General features: G+C 43.5%; 1 protein-coding gene across 5 annotated transcripts in view; it reads right to left on the bottom strand.

Moving 5' to 3' along the window:
* Nucleotides 1-17,244, bottom strand: part of STRBP (spermatid perinuclear RNA binding protein) — a 117,825-nt gene that overhangs the window by 33,862 nt on the left and 66,719 nt on the right. For 4 of the 5 annotated variants that reach the window (XM_084820833.1, XM_084820835.1, XM_084820837.1 and 1 more), the window contains exons 6-10: nt 8,383-8,477; nt 7,812-7,907; nt 6,738-6,849; nt 5,056-5,153; nt 4,211-4,322 (exon numbers count right to left, since the gene is read on the bottom strand). In XM_084820833.1, coding sequence (XP_084676959.1) covers nt 4,211-4,322; nt 5,056-5,153; nt 6,738-6,849; nt 7,812-7,907; nt 8,383-8,477 — 513 coding nt within the window. The remainder of the gene's footprint in view (nt 1-4,210; nt 4,323-5,055; nt 5,154-6,737; nt 6,850-7,811; nt 7,908-8,382; nt 8,478-17,244) is intronic. The other variant, XM_084820838.1, reaches the window with a different exon arrangement.

Below are 17,244 nucleotides of genomic sequence, written 5' to 3'. Positions count from 1 at the left end.
TTTTTGTTTCCACCAATTCTGGTGTTGAAATCTCCCACTAATATAATAATAGGAAGTGGGAATTCATTTTCTAAGTAATCAAGGGTTGACTCCATATAGATATAGATGTTAATTATCATTGTGGAGAAACTATTTCCTGACCACAATCTTACTGTTAATAGGGATGGCGCAACTTCCACCTTAATCTGTTTGGTATCAAGCCTCCATTTTTTGTTTAATAGGATAGTAATGCCACTAGCTGGGCTTTTAGAGGAGAGCTTCTTTGCAGGGAGGATCCAAGTTTCATAACCTTCTGGATAGATCTTATCTATTTCTATGTCAGTTATCCATGTCTCCTGTATACAGATAATGTCATGCTCCTGAAGTAACTTTGGAAATTCTCTATCATATTTGTGGGTATTCCAGCCTGCAACGTTCCACACTAAAAAAGAAAGGCCTTTCTGCTGCATCAGATCTTGATTAGCTAAGGCTTGTCAATTACTATGTGGAGGATCTCTTGCTTCTTTAGGGTCCAATGATGGAACTGGAGGGTTAGTGTGGGATGAACTCAGGAACTGTTTATCCCTGTCTTGTGGGATATAAAAGCATTTATCCTCACCTTTGCTTGAGCGGAGTGGTTCAATCTTATCAAAATGGTGTGACATGATCACATTAGATTGTATTGGGGTGGCTGAGATGGTCTCTGAATGATGTATGGGCCTCATTTGCTCCCAACTCTTCCTTATCCAGGTATCTCATTTCCTGCCATCCATGCTCTCTATAATTGGGGCGGGACTTAGCTACACCACTTTCCTGCCGGACTTCCTCGAGTACGCCACACTCGTTAAAAGCAGACCAAACCTCCACCTCACCTATACCAACCTGTGGGGTGGGGGTTCAGTCCTTTCGCAGGCTGTGCCTTGCTGTGTGCTGATGCCAGATTCCTTGACTGAAGGCTGCTGTTTTACTAGGTCCATTAATCCTCCCTCTGTCTTTGAAAATGCATAAATTTGAGTGTTAAGACTGAGTTAAATTTTCTCCCCTAATATTTATATCCTTCAAGGGGTTGATTGTGTTTAGGGGATCTGCTGAAAGTGCGTCCTGCCTATGCAGATCAGAACAACTCTTCTCTCCATCCTGAAAATTTAAAACTTCTAGGCCAGATTTACCTAACTGAAGCTCTGTAGCCTGCTTGGACTTGGTCAACAAAATCACTTTTAGAGATGAAAGTCTCCACAAGATATCTTGCTGAGCTGTGAGAGAAAGGCTGGAGAAGCTATCTATCAATCCAACCTCTTCCACAGATAGATTACCATTATTCCCCTAATGAGAAAAAAGCCTTCCTCTTAATTCATTCCTATTTTCTTTTTAAAAAGCATTTACTGGAGCATGCCATGCTGGGGGATGCTGGGAGTTGTAGTCCAACACATTTGGAGGGTGCAAGGCTGGGGAAGGCTGATTTAGGAGTCTGCTACCAAACTCAGGCTCCTGGAATGCGGAGAGCACATGAATCTGTTGGCAATTTTTTAAAGAAATATACGTTTATGGGACTTTTATCATGACATTTTATTTTATTTCAATTTGAAGTTAACAAAATAAAGGGAACAAAAAGAAAAGCATACATAATAATAAATCAAGTTCAATAAAGAAACAAAGGAATTCACTAATTATAATTCTTACTCTACAGCCAATATGCTTAGGGAACATCTACAATAAAACAGCCTAAGGAGGAACTCAATACCTAATGAAAGAGTAAAAATATAATTTATACAACATATAAAAGGAGCATGTGCAAGTGTATATTATTTTGTGTGTATCTGTGTATTAGTCAGAAAAAATATAGGCAACTATACTTGGTTGGGCTTTATTGTTAACTGAGATTAATCTTAATGCCAACAGGTATTTTTAAAGATTAAACAGATTTAGCATATTAGTAATTCTGCCTTGATATGAATTTGGTTTTCGATTTGTTCTTGTATTTTATGTTGCTATGTGTTTGTTATTTTGATTATCATTCTGATATTATTGGTGGGTTTCGAGTCATTTTGTTGTTAGATGCTTCAGGCTTCCCTCAGAAAGGAAAAGCAGGTGTTAAGCAATAAATGAAATGAAAAATAAACAGATCACCTGTCTGTTGTTTAGCCACGCACGGGGCTGGCTAAAGTTCAGCAGCGGTCAAAGGAAGAGATGATAAGGGACAAATGCCATACACAACCCATGAACCTGAACAGCACAAATTTGGCTCATAGAGATGCAAGGAGAGAGAAACCGCACTTGTTTTCTCCAAGTCCACAGCTCTGGGAGCCATAGTCCAACAGTTCTTTAGGGCTCCAGGTTGGGGAAACGTGCCCCACTGCAAGGTTTAATAAGGCTGACTTCCTGTGGATATAACTCCTGGATGTCCCCTGCCAAACGTTAGCTGAACATACAGAGCTTTTACTTCCTTCTCTCTACCCGACCCATATCCAATGTGAGAATCCCTCCTGCAAGTCTATCAGGATGCTGCAAGCTAATAACTCTTCCATAAGCATCCCAGCTCCAACATCCATCAGGTGCTTGGAAGGGAATAGAGAAGAAATAAAGCTATCTATCGACATCCATCATTTGCCTTAATAGCAATAAACTCCCCTGTAATAGAGAGTGTCACACGATCAATGTTCTCACTTTAAAAATAAATGGCTGGGGCTGTCTCTGCCATTACTGAGTGTCGAGAAGCCATTATATTTTTGACAGCACCGGGTACGGAAAGAGGTGATATCTTAATTGCTGGGAAGCCCTGCACACAACAGTTGATGGGGGGGGGGGCCTGGATCGAGCTCCCCCAGGAAAAGGAGAATGGCACAGGGTCATTGTTGACAACTAAAGCACAGAGACAGGCTGCCTGCTTCCTGCACCAAACAGCCCGTCTCCTAGAGGCCTCCTGCATCTAAACAAAGCCTACAGACTGTGGCTGGTCTGTTGATGCTGCCGCCACAAAGTTATCAAAAAGCTTCATCCCTGCTGGATTTGGGATCCCCAATCAAGGAAGTGGAACATTTGGGGACTGTATGACTGTTTGCCCAGTAACTCACCCTCACATCACCTGTTACTTCCAGATTGCAAATGAGAGGCAACGGGAAATGCCGGTAATCTTCCCTTTGTAGGGAGTTTGAATTCTGATCTGTACACCCCGGAAATATTAAAAGAGGAAAATCCAAGCTGCTCAGAAGAACCACAGTGAGAAGCAGGGTTGGAAAACACAAGATCTCTTGCAAGATTTTTTATTCTTATTATCCTGCTTCAACTCTATGCTCAAGCAGCTTACGAGCTATATATTATTCTTATATATATATATATATATATATATATATATATATATATATTTCCTGCACATTTTGCAATGGTTCCTCTTGCCCAAAACAACCCTGTGTGAGTTAGGCTGAAAGCTAGGTCACTGAACAAGCTCCGTAGCTGAGGGGAGATTTGAACCCAGGTCTCCCAATGTAAGTCCAATGTTCTAGCCACTACATCACATCAACTCTCAGATTTCTACACACACATACACACACACACACGCACATAGTTCAAGTTCCAGAATAGACTAAAAAACAACAGTGGCATATCCTATCCCAAAAGCCTGTTTAGAATGATACACTTTGCACTTTTGCTTAGGGATGTCGGAGAAATCCACAACGGAATCAAATGAGTTTGGATTTCTATCCATCCAACTGCCTTTGCCAGAGTCGAACATATTCCGCAGACTTGCAGACTGGTCTTTTTTACTTTCTGGAATTTTATGCAAATTTAGTCATAGAAAAGTATGTAACATTTAAAAAACACCGGCTGAAAATGCACATTTCCCTCATAGCTAAAGCATGAAAATGTGCATTTTGAGGGGATTTGCGCATTTTTGCAAGTGCAAATTCGCACAAATTCGGGAAACTAGAAAAAATCCAATTCTCCAATGCGTGAATGACAGAAAGGCACCTGACAATCTGCAAAACGCAGATGGAACACATGTTACAAAATCTGTACATCCCTTTTGCCAAAGGTTGAAGAAGAATACATACTGCCAAACCTCTTTGGAAAGCTTGTGCCAAGGCCTGGGTGCCACCACAGACAAGGCCCTTTTATTACCCACATTCCTACAAAAGGACAATAAAAACCAGGTGCTAAGCCTCATTCTGGAATACAGCATGTTTAGTTGGCATAGAGATTCCCACTCCGATTTGTTTTGTCCCACATCGTCTACCTTCTTTGTCGGTCCCCGACCATGAATATTTCTGGAACGACTTATTGGAAGGGAGAGGATCCATTTCCAACACTTTATAGATCTGGCCAAAAGCAGACAGTCTCAACGCGTGCTGTGAAGGAAGGAAGGATGAAAAAGGAAGAATGGTCACTCTTAAGGCTGCCTTCCTCACTGCAAACTCTCTGACATATCAAACTCCACTCTGCCCATGGATTCAACCACATCACCCAGGTATTAGCAGCCACAAGCACGGAGAAGGAGACAAAAACAGAACCTCACTCTATAGCTACCCATCAGCAACGAATGTCTGAGTGGTGTCATTTCTTGCAAGGGAATTCTGTGGCTTTCTTGCTTTTATGTTTTTGTGCATTATAGTTTTTATTTGAATCGTTGTATACCACCTTGGTGACATTTGTGGAAAGGCACTATATGATTATTATTAATAAAACACAAATACAATAAATAAAACCTATTCTCCTTCCCAATCACCTAAAATTGCTCCAAGGAACAAAACTGCATGTGAGAAAGAAACCCACTGTGAGGAACGGGGGTGGGGGGGAATGGTCAACCCTAAAAGAAGGAGCAATTGATGGTGATGTGCCCACCGCAGCCTGACTCCTCCTCTCCCAGAAAAGGGAGGGAAAAGGGCTCTTTTCACACAACACACACTTTTTTCCTGGGATACTCAACATGCAGCCCAGTGGGCTTAGCTTCTGGACTGAAGTGGCACCTTTAAGATGCAAAAATACACATGCTAAGGCCTTTCCAACCCCTTGCTGGCACAGGAGATGGTTGGGAGGAGGCCACCCACACACTCTCCAGTCCAGGCAGTTGGCCTTTTTTACCTGGGCACTATGGGTAATGGCTTCTCTTTGTTGAACATTCAGATTGGACAAGGCATCCGTCGGCTCCCGTTCACAAGGGTCATGTACACCAGGCCCACCTACAGGCAAGAAAGTAGGAAGGTCAGTATGAAAGCCTTAGATCCATGCCCTTACATCTTTGGGGAGGCTGGTCTTACCCCACCACTGGGGGAAATACATCGAGCAATAACACGAGGCAGGACCTTCTCTGAGGTGGCACCTAATTTTGGAATGCCCTTTCTCAAGAAGTACACCTGGCACCAACTTTATTATCATTTCGGCACCAGGCTACTTGTTTTCCTGAGCATTTGAGAAAATAAGAAGAGCCCTGCTGGATCAGACTAAGGGTCCATCTAGTTCAGCATCCTGTTCACAGTAGCCTACAGGAAGCCCAGGAGGACAGGAGTGCAACAGCACCCTCCCACCCATGTTCCCCAGCAACTGTTGTACATAGGCATACTGCCTCTGATCTTGGAGGTAGCATACAGCCATCAGGACTAGTAGCCATCTATAGCTGTATCCTCCACGGGTTTGTCCTCCATGAATTTATGACTGGTTAGCTCTGCTGCTGCTAACTGGTTTTAATGGAGTTTTATTTTTTATTATTGTATTGCTGACAGTTTTTAATATTGTTGTTACCCATCCAGGAATTTTTTTTTAAATGAATGACAGGGTATAAATACAACATATAAAAATGGGGCCCACTGCATTTAAACATCTTCTCGCCCAGGGAGAACAAAGACTGCAAAATGCTGCAGATTGCTTAATAAAATGTATATTAACTACCAGTGTCTTTGCAGAGAATTTGCCCGCTTAGACAACATCTACAAATGAATGAAGTATGACTTTAAAAACTCACACAGGGCTTGTTGTGTCACAGTTTTGGAACGTGATACACTCAGAAATGGCAAAAATTACACATCTAGCTATGTATCATATATCTGCATTGGCTCTATTAACAATATGAGAAGATGAAAATGCAAAAGTGACATCTAAGGAATTATTTGCGTTCATACTGATGACAGCTCACAGGGTAACAGCTAAAAGTTGGCACACTGCAGAACTTCTGACATTGACTTCTTGGTACATGGAGCTGTGGCAAAGAGCTAGGGCAGAAAAAAATTGATGTACCAACTGAAATTAGTTAAAGGCAAAGTCAGAATATCTGATTTTTATAAAATATGGCATGATTGTATTGTATACACAAATCAGGGACATGCGCAAGAATATCTGTCAAAGCCTTTCCTCAGATTATAGAAAAAAGGCTATAAATAAATAGTTACTAGGAAGAACCATAAAGAAAACCTCCAAGCAGCTGATGGATTCACCTGTATTTTTGTCTGGAAAGCAAAGGGGAAAAACAGTGAATGTACTACCACAACCTAGCACTTGCCAGGTATCTTGTTCATGCTGGCTGGGAATGATGGGAGTTGCAATCCAATGCATCTGGAGGGTGCCAGGTTGGTAAAGGCAGTACTACCCTCTGTCAATAACTCATTTAAATTCAGTGTATTTTTTGTTGCTGTTGTTGTTTGTCTTTGTATTTGGAGATTTAAAAACTCATGGGACTAGGAAAGAGGAAGCTTGCACACAGCTGAATCAGTGCATGTGTGAGCACATGATCCGCACCCCAGGAAGGAGTGGCTATGTATGGCAGCCCTTACCGGGTAGCAGGATTCCTGATGCCAAACACTCCATCACTCGCCGCAGAGCTTCGCCGGCTCCCAAGGGTCTATTGCATGTGCCGATTGCCTTCTCGCATATAAGCTCCAGCGGCTAAAAGACATTTGGACTGCTGTCAGTATGGGCAGCACCAATGGGCAAGACAATGTTCGTTTGACGCATCTGCACCAGGTTTATTACTTCTCTTCTGACAGAAAGGATGACATCTGCCTGTCCTGCAACCTTTGGGACTACATTTTATGGACATCAGCCTACCAGAAGGTGGGGTGTACTGTGTGTGAATTATTTGGGGAAAGGTCCAGCTGGGTTGATCGCGTTAAGGCCTTATGGAGGAAGCTGCACCCATGGGCCAACTGAATCACATATATAAACATGCATAGAAATGGCACTTGAGCGAACACAACACATGCCCACCCCACCCCCCGGCAGATTTTGGCATCTGTATCACAATGACCATTACAGCTGCAATGCATTGTAGTTGAGCTGGCCAAAGCAAGGGATAGGCAACCTGGTACCCCTCCAGATATTTTGGAGTAGAACTCTCATAAGCCCTAGCCAATATGGCCAATAGTCAAGGATTATGGGAGTTGTAGTCCAAAACGTCTGGAGGGCACCAGGTTGCCTACCCCTTGATCTTCAGACAACTGTTCCCTTCCAAGCCCTACTGAAATGAATGGTATTACATCTGATTCCACCCACTTTAATGGACAAGGGATGGGGAAAAACTCCCTAAATGAATTGTGCCCAGTGAAAGGGTTGTATCACTTCCAACAAGGGTATTAAAAGATATTGTGGCCAATAACAGCCAAGGTTTACAGAGGGAAATGGCCCAATTGAGAAGTCGTTTTCTCAAGCACACCCAAAAGACAACTGAGGCTCCAAACAGGAGAAATTATTTCCTGAAGGACTCTTTGGAATTGAGTAAATATGGGATTTGTCAATCCCAAAGTGGTGCCAAGTCAATTCTGCATCGCGTCCTCCTTTCCACACCCATCACCACCATACCTGCTGGGAGATCACCAACTGCTGGAGTTCTGCTCTAGCAAAGTACTTACCCATCCTTTCAGCGGTGCCCATGTGGGGACTCTGTTGCACAAATCTCGCAGAATTCGCAGCACAATTACACAGGACTTTAGTCCGTTTGCTCTGGCCTAAAACAAACAGAGCTGTTCCAATCCACCTGCAAAATCCCGGCCTAAACAACCTTTTTAAAGCCTCTAAATTGCCAGACACACTCTTTTAAGAGTACTATATTAATTTTTGTTTCGCTTTTAAAAACAAAACTCATGCAAAATCAACAGAACAATTAAAACATAGTTACCCCCCAAAAATGAGCAGGGGGGGGGTGTTCATTGTTACAGAAGGCAGGCGAAGAAAGGAAGGAAGAAGTAAGGAGCATTATGATTTGGCTTCACAACCACATGTGGCCAGCTGACTTGTTATCTATCATCAACGCTGGAGACACCAGTGTTCATAAACCTGTAATAGCTCAATTGTTGAGTATAGGAGTACTGAAAAGACTAAACACATAAAAAAAATTGAAGAGGCATTTCAGATGGGTCTCAATTTTTTTTTTAAAAAAAGAACTTCGTAAGGCTACAATAAGGTAAGAACAAAAAGCCCAACCTGGAACCATTTGGCGTGACGCAGAGACGCCAAAGCATCAAGGCATTTCTGCCTGTCGAGCAAGTCCGGAGGATCTTTCATTGGAACACTGTCTACTGGGAAAATGGGAATATAAGAGAAACAAAAACAAAAAGACAGACACAGTTTGACCAAGGGGTTTCTGTCACACAATTATACAGAACAGTGGCAGCATGACGGGGGAGTTAATAAGGCTCCCAAAATTTCTTTTATGTTTTTCCCCCAATTTCCCCCCTCCTCCAAGAATGCAAAATGTTACTTTTGAAAAAGTAAACAAGCCATTTCTTTAAAATAAAATGGTAGTAAATATGCATAGATGTAACAGAAGCAAAATGAAGAAAAATTTTCCACAGCCAATCTGGGATCTTATTAATTAGAACAAAAATCTAACACATTTTGGGGCAGACCATACAACGTGTGGCGCTTGGCCTCATTCCTTCCAATTAAAAAAAAAATGGAGCGAAAAGAAAAGTAAAACCAGCAAAGAGAGACTTCCCAAATGTTCTCAGCATTCTGTTGCCAAGGAAAGGTTTAAGGGGGAGGTTTCGTCTCTTTGGATAGAGTGCAAACAAATTTTAAGCTCAGTTTGGAGCATTCAATTATCCAGACTTCTATTTACATCCTCAAGGATTCTCCGCCAACTTCCTCCTGTTAATTTATAGGGGGCGGGGCGGGAATAGTCTTCAATAATAAGATCTTCAGCAATGATCAGATAATCAATACCCCAGGCGCCAAGATGCCCTAGGCTATTAGGAATAGATAATGGTGCTTAGGAATTTGAAATGTTCTCTCAGCCAGGGCTGTAACCTAGAAGCAGCCCTAATTTGGCAAGACAGCAACAGGCATCTCTGCTAAAGTTTACATCTTTTGTTTTTGCGCACACGCACGAACACACAACCAACCACCCCTCTACTTTTTGCAATAATTAAACGATATGTTTTTCTTGTTTTTCCAGCCATAGCAACTAGATTTAATTTAAGAGGGAAAATCTGGTCCATTTGGAAAATCCCCAACATTTTTAGCACAGAGGTATTATATGCGATGGCTGCTGTGTAAAGTCTCACAGAATAATGAGGGGGAAGGGATGATGTACAACGGAGTACATGCTTGCCACGCACACGATCCCCAGTTCACCAGTTTAAAGGATTTCTGGGGAAGATTTGCTTTTCCCACAAACCACAAAGTGCATACTGGCAGTCAGAGTAGACCAGCCTTTCCCAACTTGGTCACCTCCCAATGTTTTGGACTACAACTCCCATTAGCCCCAACCAACAGAAGAGGCTGTGGCTCAGTGGCAGAGCCCCTGCTTTGCATGCAGAATGTCCCAGGTTCGATCCCCAGCATCTCCAGGCAGGGGCTGCCTGAACCCTGGAGAGCTGCTGCTGCCAGTCCGTGTTGACAATAGAAGGCTAGATGGACCAAGGGTCGGAGCTCCAGGTGTTCCTAATGGACAGGGATGCTTGCTAGTCCAAGGTATCTGGACAGCACCAGATTGGGGAAGTCTGGAGTAGACTGAACAGAGCAAAATGGGCCAATGATGTGACCCCAGGATAAGGTGGCTCTGCGTACGCATGGGGAGGGACCATATGTCAAAATGCAGCTACTGAGCACAGAGAAGCCTTGGGTTCAGTCCCTGCCATCTCCAGTTAAAAAGCTCTCTGGGAGAGACCTCCTCTGCCTGAAACCTTGAAGGGCCTCTACTAGTCACGGTACCAGACTGGCTAGGCTAACAGTCCAACTCGGCACGAGGCAGCTTCATGTATTCAATGCAAAAATGGAAAACACTTTGGTGGAGCCCAAGATGAGCTGATAAAAATCATATATGATATTTTGGGAGGTCCAAAAACCAGCACCAGGGCAAAAGCAAATTGAAATGATCCGTATGACAGCATACAGGTGGCTTGCTAGAACACCAAGTATTTGAGGAATTTGCTTTTTCTGGCATTCTCTTGAAATATATCAGGGGCATAAGAAGAGACATGCTGGATCAGGCCAAGGGCCCATCTCATCCAGCATTCTGTTCACACAGCAGGGCTGAAGGCGATAGGGGCCAGACTGAGAACAAGAAAAATATCAGCACATTGTCACTTAGAGCTCTTTCTGCTAGTAGCTAAGCCTTAGGAGAGACATTTCAACCATGGGGGGAAAACTGCACAAAAAGCACTGAATCACCCCTGAACACTTGGTGGCTGGGGAAAAGGAGGCGCGCCCGGAGGTTCTGCATCCCGGATCCAGAAGGCAGCACCTCCGTAGTTGCAGGAGGACCCAAATGTACACAAAACAAAAAAGGTGACTGGATTTATAATTTTACCAATTAGGAACATAGGAAGCTGCCTTGTGCCAAATCAGGCCCTTGGTCCATCTAGCCCAGCGTTGTTGAGACTGCAGCAGCAGCTCTCCAGGGTTTCAGGCCAGAGATTTTTCAGCCCTTCATGCTGGGGGTATGGAAAAGAGAAACTGCCCTTTCCATTCAGCCTGCAGCCTGAGTGACATAGCTCTACTGAACCCATAAACGAGCAGAAGAATTACACCACACGAAGAGTATAAACCTTAAAGAGAACCCAAAGCTGTCTTGGTTTGTAACTCTCATCTCTGGCTCTGGGCAAAAGGGAACGGCAAAGCGCCACACAGTTATTGTCCAACTCCCGATGAACTTTGCAGCAGATATTTGCATTGTCTTTGCCTTTCCCTGGTCAACGGGATTGCAACACAAGTGATCCGCACTGTGCCAAATAAAAGCTGCAAAGTCATAAATGGGATTAGCTGCTAAGTGGTTTACAAGCACGAAAGAGGCACTCTTGTTTTTAGTTGCTGTTAAAGAGGTGTTTTTTTCCCTCCCTCCAACTTTTGTCTCATCTTTTAGTCTTTGCTGGAGGAGGAGCTGTGCCATTTGCATTCCTCAATGGCTAACCAGGATCTTTTGACTTGAAACAAAACATTTCACGTATGTGTGTGGGGGGAGACAATAGAAACATCTGCTCCAAGATCATGCTATGTACAATACAGCAACCGTCAATGAGTGAGCAAGAGTCACTTCTCAGGAGTTGCCGGTGGGGGGGGAGGGAGATGACAACTAGAGACTGACTGACTACAAGACTGTTCCACCAGCCATGCAGAGACCACGTAGCCCATCTGGCAAGGGAATATTGCGACCGGGTAACCATTAAAGCAGCTCGAGCAAGTGCAACCTTAGGGCACGACTAGGGATGTCTGAGAAATCTACAACGGAATCAAATGATTTCAGACTTTTATGAATCTGACCCGCGTATTCTGCGGCGGAACAGCTTTTCCCCAGCTGGGCAGATTCTGTGGACTCATAGACAGTTTTTCTAACTTTCCAGAATTTTGCGCAAATGTAGTAATGCAAAAATCTAAAAAAAATAACCCTCCAGCTGAAAATGCGAATTCCCCCATAGGCTAAAGTGTGGAAATGCTCATGGGGGGGGGGGGATTTTCTCATTTTTGTACATGCGCATTTGCGCAAATGCAAATTTGTGCAAATTCAGAAACAAATCTGATTCTGTTGATGAGCAGACAATGGAACAAAAGGTGCCTGGCAATGTCCGAAATGCAGGCAGAACAAATTTTATACAATCCGACATCCCTAGGCAGGACAAAAAAGAATTTTGCTCAAGTAAAATAGCTTCTTTGTGCCTTAATGTGTTACCCAGAGGAAAGTTAACTGTCACTGAAAGTGCAGACACGTTGGACTTGCATGGTGCTCATTCAACATTGATGGGGCCATGGTGAAAACATTACAGAGGTCTTTGACAGCAGCAAGGCCCTAATAAGTTCAGCCTCTCATGTTTTCACAAGGCTGCGTTCCCCGCCGTTGCAGGCAGTCAATGTGTGAGAATTAAGTAGTGTAGGGGAAGAGAAAGATGGAGAGGGAAAAGAGGCGGCATGGAGTGTGTGGGCGACTCACAGCGCCAGGATTCGTTTTGGCGATGTTCACTGGAAACAGCCGTGTCAGTTCATGCTCTGACTGTCAGGGTAGGTAAAACATTTGTTTAGAAAAGCATCCAAGGATAGCGAGTATAGGACATTCACCAACTTACTATACTCCGGGAGGTTCAGCAGGGCAGACAAATTCCACCCTAACTTCCATCTGGCCAATTAAAACAGCAACCCTACTGTTGTTTATCTACACTCAGTTATCCCGAGATGAAAAAGGAGGCAGGGTCAAGAGCTCCTGTTTTTCCCCAGGAGGTCTTCATCTTTCAGCTCACTCCTACCACCAAGTTCAGCCCACTAAACATCAGAGATTGAACTAAGTTTGGGGGACTTTGTTACAGGATAACCAACAGTGTAAAAGGACCTCAACTTTGGCATTTGGAAAGGAATTGATTGTAAGGAGTGTGGAAATGAGTGTAACACCCAGCTCCAGCTAATGGGGAAAGGGTTAACATGCATACACGCAGGTAAGAACTACAGTATTTAGAGAGTTGCTGGAAGATTAGCCATTTTTTCTAAAAGGCAGAGAAAAAGAAAAGAAAGAAAGAAAGGGAATTAAACCTAGCAGAAGGCCTGCTGAGCCATGAGGTAGCGCATTAATAAATGAAATCCAAAATTATGGCTAGATTAGAAATGGCCAGAAAATGGCAGAATTATAGATGGGCCTACAAGGCGGACTGGTTTCCCCCCCCCTTTTTTAAAAGGAGCGTTGAATACCTTGTTTCTGAAAAAAAAGATTCATTTGTGCTAAATGATTTTTAAAAAGGAAGAGTGATTTGACAGTGTCCACAGTGTCTCTAACAAACTGAACCCATTTGTTATCTTTTGGGATAATGGGTACTATAATCAGAATGTATATCTTGTGGCATGTTACCATTTACAAACAGTGTTATTGGGTCAAAATCTTCATTTGGAAAAAATTACAATAAAGGAAAAAGAAACTGACAGTCATGGCATGAATCCGTGGACTGCAGATCCCAATCACAATGGAAGCCCGTAACACGCCCCTTTTGTGCATTTCGTTAGAAGAGAGATTAGTTGACTAACCAAACCAGACAGTGGGAAGCCTTGGTCAATTCTGCTTGCCTGCTCCAGAGATTGATGGCTAAGATCAGCAGCTGCAAAATGGAGGAGCTCAGACCTCTAACAGCACATTGTGATGCTACTGGGGGGGGTGGGGTGATGCCAATCAAGCCACCGATCATCTGAGAATTTCCTCCAGGTGCACCCACCAAATGAGGTGATGTGGATGGCTACAAGAGAGAGGGCCTTTTCAGTGGTGGCACTCAATTTGTGGAATGTTCTCCCCAGAGATATTCTTCTGCCATCAACGTTCTGATCTTTCTGGTGCCAGGTGAAGATGTTTTTATTCTCCCAGGCATTTTGAGAACTGTTTTTACTGCTTTCAAGCACTTTATCCTGCTGCAGGTTAAATCTGGTTTTTTTGTGCTGGTGTGGTTTTCTTTGTTGCGGTCTTTATTCTGCACTGTTTTTATTTTATTTTTCTTTTAATGTTTGTATTTTATGTTTTTAATGTATTGTACACTGCAAGAGAACATCAGTTATTGGGCAATTTTAAAGTACAGTAAGTAAATAAGTAAATAACTCAATTTCTCTCCCGTTGCTCTGTTCACATTTTCTCCCTGCTTGGTTTTGCCCTGGCTTAGGAATCTCCATGTCGGCATCATGGTTTAGCCCTCACCACGAAAGCCTTCAGCATCCTCTCCATTCTAGCACGTGCTTCCTTTTTTTCCTTTCTCCATTCCACTACTCAGCACAACCTCAACTACTCTCATCTACCTTCACTCCCCCTTCCCCCCCACACCATTTTTCACAAATTAGAACAACTGAAGACTTGGGGAGTGGAGAGAGGGCAGGCTGTTTGTTTTCCTCCAGAAAAACCAAGACAGCAGCTGTATAGAAGGGCAAAACAAACCAACAAACAAAAGTCCTTTATTCCCAAAGCATTCCAAGCAACTGAAGTGAGCAGATCCCAACTGCCTTAGTTTATTTGTAACGTATCTCATCCTTGACCAGGAGGAGTTATTTTCAACATGTGCTGGGAATCAGAGGATTACGTTTATCACTATTTTCCTGGATATGACAGAACTCTATGTATTGAACCAGGTTAGCAAAGGCTGACATATACTGAATTTAACAATGACCGACTTTGGCATATTTTACTGTATTTTATAACGATAATATATGGCATAACGTGACTGCCCTGAGATCGTTTCACAACGAAAGGTGGAATATAAACACGTTATAAATACAATAAAATAAATAAAACCTGTTCCTTTGTGTAGCCTTGAATTATTTCCCTAACTGTTCAATTGCTCTGTGCACGCGTTCTAATAAAACACAAGCGCAGAGCCAGGGGCTGGTATCTATTCCGGAAAATTTAAATATGGAGACCGGAAGTACTGGGGTTCACACATTTTAGCTGGGCTTTGTAGCAAACCATCGTGACTGGCAGCCAGCAAGTGTTGGCTTTCTCGCTTCCTGCTCCACAGAGGCAAAGCAAGTGAGTTATTTTTTCAACTGCTGCTCACCAAGGGTTTTTTATTTTGTTTTTATAGGGGAGAAGCCGTGAGAATTGCACCTTGTCACTGGCAACCGTATTTATGGCTCCCTGCAAAAAACTGTAATGTTCTGTATGTGGCATTAAGTCCAATACTTTCCCCAATCACTCTTCTGCACAATTCTAAATCTCGCATCTCCTCTGTTGTCTGCTGTGGATCAACCCATTCTTATTATTCTCTTATGCTGCACCTCAAAACACTACTGGGAAACGTGTCTCCACTTCCAATGTGCATCCTACAGAAGACAGAAAAACTGACCAATGCTTCTCCCAGTGATGGTGGTTTGATGTGGGGTGGAGGGGAGGAAAAGAGGAAAGCAAAGAAGCACGTGTGGCAAGTCGGGAAACAGGGAAAGAGCAACCAGGAGGAAAGAAAGAAACAGGGAAAGAGCAACCAGGAGGGATGGGGATACTTTGCCCACAAGGGGTCCAGCTGCCTCAACTGTCATGACAGAGTGGTGCCAGTTGGTCAAAAGTCTGATGTGGCTCAATGGCTAAATTTCAGGCAGGGGAAGGGAAGGGGATAAATAGTAACAGAAACACAGGTGGAAATCACCAACATGAAGATTCACAATCCTGTACTTATACATTCAAAAGTAAGCCCCACTGAGTTCAATGGGGCTTACTCCCAAGTAAGCTGGTACAAGACTGCAGCCTAAATTATTCCAGGGGTGGGAAAGATCAAGATAAGAAGAAGATAGGAGCCTTGAACTGCTTGATTTCATTGCTGGCTTCCCTTCAGTGCCAGGGAAACATCCCCCATCAATACCTTTTCTTGTGGCTCAATAGCCAAGTCCAAGTGAGTACCAGGAAACGGGACACAGGGAGGAATCAGAGAGGTTGGGTTTTGCCAGAGACACAGCAGACCCAGAGAACATTATGTGCAGCAATTTAAGTATGGCATTTTAGCTATAACTTCAGCTCTGCCCTGCTTATGGGTGTTCTTTGCTTAAAGACAAACACATCAATAAATTAGTGAGGAGGGGAGAGGAGTCTTCTGAAGAAGGAAAAACACCCGCCAGTCTGTTGCAATGCTGTTTGGAGAAAGCAGGCCAAGGAGAGTCCTTTTCCAGTGTGACCATCCACCAGCAGAGACTCGGTCAGATTATTCCAGAGAGCATTTACTTGAAAAGCAAACCAACTTGGTATTTATTGCTCACTGATAGCGAAGCTGAAAGAAAGCCAACACTGGAATTCATTAGGTGTGCCAAAGTCCAGCTTGTCCTTGTTGTAAAAAGCGGTTGTCTTCTCCTCTTAAATGCGTGTCTCTGAGCTGCTATAAAAGCAGGGGCTGACCTAGGAGCATTTCTCCTCCTTTCGCCCCCACTGAAAGGGGATAGAAGTGGCACACTGCACAGCTGTTCACAGAGGTCATCTAGTCGAACCCATCACTCAATGCAGGATGCAACTACTGCAGCATACCTGACAGATCCAGCCTCTGCTTAAATACCTCTAGGGAAGGGAAGTTCACCATCTCCCAAAGAAGCCAGTTCCACTGTTGAACAGCTCATACTGTAAGGACATTCCCCCTACTGTTTAGCCAAAATCTACCTTCTAACAAAAACAACAGACTGTCATGGAGCTAGGAGAGGAGCCGAATTCATCCAGCCAAACCTCCTTGGCCCAGAGATGGGCACATCCAGTCATTTGTTGAACACCTTATACAGTCTAGACTACAGGAAAAGTTCTAAAGATGGAGGAATTCTATCTCAGCCTTCTTCCCCAACCTGTGCCCTCCAGATGTGCTGGGATTACAGCCCCCATGGCCAACGGCCATGCTGGCTGGGAATTATGGGAGTTGCCGTCCAACACATTTGGGGGGGCACCAGGAGGTGCAGGGCTGTTCTGTACTATCTCCCTGATCTATTTCCAAGCCCAATTTAAAGTGTCGGTGTTGACTTCTACAAGCCTCAACAGTGCCAGGCCAGATTACCTTCAAAACAGCTTACTTCCATATAAACTGGCCTGGCCCTTAAGATCAGGTGCTGAGGCCCAGCTCTCTCCCACAACCACCCATGTGGTTAAACAGACAAATAGACAAGGTAGGTCTTTTCAGTGACAGCACCAAGGCTATGGCATTCCCTGGCGCTGGAGATCCATCATGCCTCCTGTTTAATGCCATTCAGCAACTCAAAAGACCTTTTAATTTCACACAGCTTGTAGAGGATGATCTAGGCTTAAGTCTGCTGTTGTTGGCTTTGAAGTTCTTATTGCTGCTTGTTTTAAATCTGTTTTCATGCCTGTTTTGTATTTTGGGAGACTAAACTGTTAGTTGTTTTTAATGTATCTTTTTGATTTTACATTGTATT

Source organism: Heloderma suspectum, chromosome 14 (assembly GCF_057233095.1).
Source record: "Heloderma suspectum isolate Gila_16-S chromosome 14, 16-S_ref, whole genome shotgun sequence".
In the NCBI taxonomy this organism is placed as follows: Eukaryota; Metazoa; Chordata; class Lepidosauria; order Squamata; family Helodermatidae; genus Heloderma; species Heloderma suspectum.
The sequence above is the reverse complement of the archived record's forward strand: the minus strand, read 5'-3'. Positions and strand labels throughout refer to the sequence as shown.